General features: G+C 39.9%; 1 protein-coding gene across 3 annotated transcripts in view; it reads left to right on the plus strand.

Moving 5' to 3' along the window:
- The window catches only part of LOC108754638 (catenin delta-2), a 63,128-nt gene that overhangs the window by 45,116 nt on the left and 12,010 nt on the right, over positions 1-6,002 (plus strand). For all 3 annotated transcript variants that reach the window (XM_018497099.1, XM_018497108.1, XM_018497117.1), the window contains 5 exons: positions 429-470; positions 561-690; positions 1,730-2,012; positions 3,171-3,296; positions 5,226-5,845. In XM_018497099.1, coding sequence (XP_018352601.1) covers positions 429-470; positions 561-690; positions 1,730-2,012; positions 3,171-3,296; positions 5,226-5,845 — 1,201 coding nt within the window. The remainder of the gene's footprint in view (positions 1-428; positions 471-560; positions 691-1,729; positions 2,013-3,170; positions 3,297-5,225; positions 5,846-6,002) is intronic.

Raw genomic sequence — 6,002 nt, forward strand, 5'->3', positions numbered from 1 at the left:
ATAGTTTTAATTTATACCCTCTGAAATTATTAAATATATATATAATAAATGTGTAAATATATATAGATTTCGTATTTATTTTTTATTTATTGCTTTTTTTCGTTCATTCTGCAATCTCACTCATACTTTATAAACGATCGCGCACTTTTCAACTTTGGACATTCCAGAGCTCAACGCCAATATCAGCTTGACAGTCAGAGTGTAACAGTACTATCCTTGTTTCGGAAAATAAATACAATAATATGCAGTAGAATTTGGTTTCATGTATTGCAAAATATCAGCTACCGTAAAGTATTTCCCTCTTTCTTCTTCACTTTCTCCCAACTGCCTTCTCTGAAACAATACCGTACGTTAGTAGACTTTATAGAGCATTTCTTCGCATTCCGTAGGATGTATAACGAGTCTCAAAGAGAAACATTCGTTTTCAGACGCGTCCTACAGGAGAAAGCCCCCGACATGCCGCAATACACGTAAGCTCGCTATATAGCAATTTACGATATCACGCAACGCCACGTACGCACTTCCGTCGATCTCACATTTCTCTGATTCACCTGCCGTAGCGGACAGGGCGACACGGATTACCATGGGAGTAACGGACAGGCGGACACCCACTCGTTGCACTCGTCTCATCTGTCCGTCCAGGAGGACCCGCTGCTTATCCGGACCCACAAGCAACAGACTTCTCAGCAAGTGAGACCGACCCCCTCCGATATTTTCCCGAGCGATATTTCACGCGCGACTTGCTCTTTCGAAAGTTCACCCACCCTTCGTTGTCGTCAAGTTACAAGAGCGACATTGAAAGGACATTTCAAATTTCTTTGTTGATTATTTTATGTATTACAGACGTTTCTTATGTTTTTAATCATTTTTATCCACAGGATTATCAACAAATTCCCCATCCTACGTCCTCAGGAAAAAGTTTCGTTGATATCAACCACGTGTCAAGAAAACTTTTTTCAGAGAGCAAAATTCCATAATTTTTCCCAGACTTTCAATAATTTGGAAATTTCTTGTATTTTCGTCCTGATTTTGAAAACTATTCTATCAAATATTTTATTGGGAGGATCAATTTAACATAATAGTATAAATTATTATTAATTTTACTGATATTACTTGTTTTTTTAATTGTTAAGTTGATAGTATTTCAAAAACTGTGTAGGTGTGATGTACCTAACCTTAAACTTCTCTCTTTAAAGTCAAGAATTTTTATATTTTCCAGAAAAATTTTCTAAAAATTCCCTAACTTCCCCGACAATTTCCCTGATTTTTCCGATTTCTAATCTTGTAGTGATTTCTAATCCTGATATACGTTACATTTTGCATAGCATTTTATTTATCGTATTCACGTTACAAACATATTTGTCGAGAGATACTTTTTTATTGTTCAATCACACCGATATCCGTCTAATCTTTTATTCTTAAACGTGCGTCTGCGATAAAACGTATCTATGATAAAAAGGAAAAAAAAAAGGGTGAATTTGCTCGATTAATTTTATCTGAAATCGGTGGGGGGGACTTTTTTTGTCGCGCTCCATTTCGAAAATCTAATCCCGCCGTCGATGTCGATATAATCGCATTACGTATAACGCGCGAACGCGGGTATTAGCGTACATGTCGCGCGCGGCGAAAATCCCCCCACCCCCCCCACCCCGTGTTTTAGTGAACACGCGCCGTGAAAAAGAGAGGAAACGGGGATTGTGTGACGGGGGCGCGTCTTTCTTCCTTCCAGGTGACGACCGTGACGAAAGTCGTGCGCGAGGTTTCCCACATGGAGCCGGATCCGGGCGCGGTCAGTTACATGTCGGTGCCGTTAATGTCGCAGGACTATCAGCACGCGGACCCGCGCTACCCCGCGGACCCGTACATGGTCAGCTTCGACCATTACGACCCGTACCTGGGCTACCCGCCGCAGCCAGGATACCCGGGACCCCATGGCATCTACATGCCACGCTCGCATTCACCCCACAGCCCCCACAGCCCGTCGGAACACAGTCGTGCTTCGCCGCCACACGGTACGTTTGACTATCACTCTCATCTCTCCTCATTCTCCGATCTGATCACTTTCAGCTGTCGTAAACAGCGTAAACGGCACTGTCAGCGACAAATCTGTCCATGGGAGAATTGAACGAATATATTATTATACTGCAATGTAATGCCGCTTTTGTCGAGTTGAAATTTTTTACCTCGCGAAATACATCCGGCAAATTTTTATACGTAATAAATATGTGTGAGTGTATAAACTTGGATGAAGTTGAATTTAATGTTATAATCTATCGTTATGTGCGGCACAAGTTTATATATTGTACATGTGTAAAAGACGATCTAAAAATGTTAAATTTGCAAGTGATATTATACTATAATGTGTAACATCAACGTGCTTATCAATTTGTACTTTGTACTCTTGGCTAAGGCTGCATTCAGAAAAAAATCTTATTGATATGTGGTTTGTCAGGAAATTGTTTTGATATATTCTAAATTCAATTTAATATTCTGTTCAATAAGGGATATACGTATAGATTTTTTTCCAAACTTTATTTATATATATATATACATGGATAAAATAATGTGAACACCTTGAAAGTAGACATTACTTGCTTGTCCTCATTCGCCTTTAATACACTTTAAAATCACTGTACTTTTCCAAGAGAGATTCGTCTGTTCTTCAAAATTTCAACATTTTTCTCAATCAGCGCAATCGCCTGATTTAAACATCACCGAACATCATTGTGAGCTTGGAGAGTAGAATAAGAAACAAAATCTCTTCCTCCAACGTCTTTTAAACAATTGGAAGATGTTCTTAGAGGAATGACGTAACATTACATTGAACTATTTGAGCGTTATCTTTGAACAAAAATGAAGCTTGTATTAAAGAGAAACGATAGGTCGACCTATTAATGAACGAACACTTTCCAGGTATTTTCACATTATTTTGCCTACTTCCCGTAAATAAGGTAATCTAAAAGTTGAAAATTAGCATTTCAGTATTACAAAAATAAATGATATAATTTCTGAGCAAAACTCTCATGATAATTTCCACCGCGCCGAGAGAGATTATTAAATGTAACGTGTCTCGAAGAACGTTATCTTATTTCTACGACGTCTCGTGGGAGAGACGGCGCACCAAGTGAATCTTCGATAACAACATAAACACGGTGATCTGTTTTCCGCAGAGTACATGCGCAAGGGTGCACCCTACGTGGAGGGTAGCTATAACGACATCGACCCCGGCTTAAACCCCGCTTTGCAGGACCATTATCGCATTACTCCAAGTCCAGGCGGTCCCGGGGATCAGTATGGTAGGTGGACCAGGCTGCAACAAGTGCGATCCGAGGAGGTCTCGTGTTCGCCAGGGCGGCTGGCAAATTCGATTTCAGCACGCCGTTCACCCGGGCGTTCACGCGACCGCGATCAGATCGTGCCACGTGGGAGAAAAACTCCCTCGTACTACGAGGATGCCGCATAATTCACTTCGATTATCTCCCGAACGTTACTCCACGTTCGCTCGAGATCGAATCGGCAGCACGCGGAATATGGATGGCTCCGGCGAGCCCTCTCAACATCTTCATGGTGGAGGTCGCATCCACCATTTATCTAACTTGTGTCCCTCTGGTCTCCTTTTCCCCTTCCATCTGTTAAACGACTTCTTTAATATCAAAACGTGGATTAATATTCCCTCCTCTTGAACTTTCGTTTGTGACTTTACGTGACTTATTAAAGACTACGTTCGGATTCCCGAATGCTCTCTACATTGTTAGATATTAAAAAAAACAATGATGAACCCAATTCCCTTGAGTTAAATGACATTTTGTTATTTTTGAACTTCCATATAAGTTAAAATTAATTCATTTCTGTAGTTTGAGAGTAAATATTATTAATGTACTGAGTAAATAATAAATTAAATTTGAGTTAAATTTAGTACAATTTCTTCAATTAAATTGTTTAACGTCATTGTTTTAATTAAATTAATAACATATTGAGTATAGGAATAGTGGTGACCTATAGAAACAATTAAAAACAACTCAAATTGGTATAATTTGACATTATGAATTTAACAGCGTATAGTTACCAATGTAGATGGTACTACACTGTTAAATTTATAATATTAAATACCATTTTATCCTTACTTAACATTCCGGGAATAAAAAAAGGATAAAATAGTACTTGAATGTGTTTTGACTGTACATTATCAGCTAAAAGTAGCTAAAAAAAGCCAATATCAGTGAAAAGATTTTTTCATAAATATCTCTTGAGACCACACACACAACTGCAAAAAACAAAACAAATTAATTATTTAGCTTTTAATGGTTCTTGCAGTGCAATTACCATACTTTGCTGCAGAGTTAGGCAAATAACTTTTAAACGAGTAAGTGGATTCAAATGAACTTTTGCAAGAATATTTATTAGTTTTATTAATAGTATACTTGAAAAATTTGATTGAATTTCTAATGCTATTTCCTCATCAAATTTGCAAATAACTACTGCACGTGATTTTACATAAGATCCAAGGCAAGCAGAAAATTAAATAACTTTTAAACCAATAAGAGAATTGTGCTCAGATTTTACTCAGACATAATAATAGAATCTGATGAAATTTTTATATTTTTGGTAATTTGTAATATATTCTTAAAGCTATCCATTTTCTATTAAGTGCGATTGAAAAATGACGTTATCTTTTTTCCATGATCGTTACGTAAAGTCGGACAGACGTACAAGAGACTTAATTTAATCGGCCACGACCAAATTATATTTTAATTCTGACCCGCGATATAATTTTCCCTGAATTTAATTCGAAACCACATTGCTCCTTTTTTTCAATGTTCCATTTCGTTTCTGAAATTAAATGGAACATTAATATATTCGTGAAATAGAAAGTATACATTGCAATTAAAATTAATAATTGTCATAAATTGTCATAAATTGCAATTAAAATTAATAATTGTCACAACTAAAAGTTTTGGATATAAATGATTAACGATATTCGTATTACGTCGTATTTCCAATAATTTCTACGATATGTTGTTTTCCAAAGCAACACGTGTACCTCTTGGATAACATTAATATCTTCGAATCTCGAAGTGCCAAGATAAGCAGTTATCGCTGGAGATAAACGCAAGTGAATTGTGCGCTTTCGAGAGTGAGACTCTCTCCTTGGACGGCAACTTCGATAAAAACGATATTATTAGATCGTAACCAAGATTAATAATCGATGGCCTTTTCCGTTGCAGATGAGAGTAAAGTGGCCTATGGCTACGTGTCGCCGTCGCCGTACGGTCCTGTGGGATACGTGCCCGCCGTGGGGGTTGGACCGGTGCCGAGCGATGTGCCCGGCTACGAAGAAGGCCACCCGGGAGTGCCCCTCACGTCGGCTGTGCCGCCCGGCATCTTCGAGGACGAGGTGCACCTCCAACGGCTGCAGTCGCGTCATCCGGTGGTGCCCGGTATGGCGAGCCCGCTCGACGACGAGCAGAAGTCCATGCGCTGGCGGGACCCGAATCTCTCCGAGGTGATCGGCTTCCTGAGCAATCCCAACAATATAATCAAGGCGAACGCGGCCGCGTATCTGCAGCACCTTTGCTATATGGATGACCCAAATAAGCAGAAGACGCGTAGCCTTGGCGGCATACCGCCGCTGGTGCAGCTGCTGGACCACGACAATCCAGACGTGTACAGGAACGCGTGCGGCGCGCTGCGGAATCTGTCGTATGGACGACAGAATGACGAGAACAAGCGCGCGATCAAGAATGCGGGCGGCGTGCCGTCCTTGATCAACCTGCTGCGACGGACGTCCGATGCGGAAGTCAAGGAGCTTGTCACGGGAGTGCTGTGGAACTTGTCTTCGTGCGAAGTGAGTGGTCCCTCGAAGTGTATCCTTTCACCGCGCGATTAAGGAAAATTCGAAAAAAAGAGAGGCTTCACGTGGTTCCTCTATTTGTTTACATTGGGCGTTTCTTAGGTACTGTCTAATATTTTGGGAGTTGATTTTTGAAGTCATTTTATGAAGA

Source organism: Trachymyrmex septentrionalis, unplaced genomic scaffold (assembly GCF_001594115.1).
Source record: "Trachymyrmex septentrionalis isolate Tsep2-gDNA-1 unplaced genomic scaffold, Tsep1.0 scaffold119, whole genome shotgun sequence".
Classification (NCBI taxonomy): Eukaryota; Metazoa; Arthropoda; class Insecta; order Hymenoptera; family Formicidae; genus Trachymyrmex; species Trachymyrmex septentrionalis.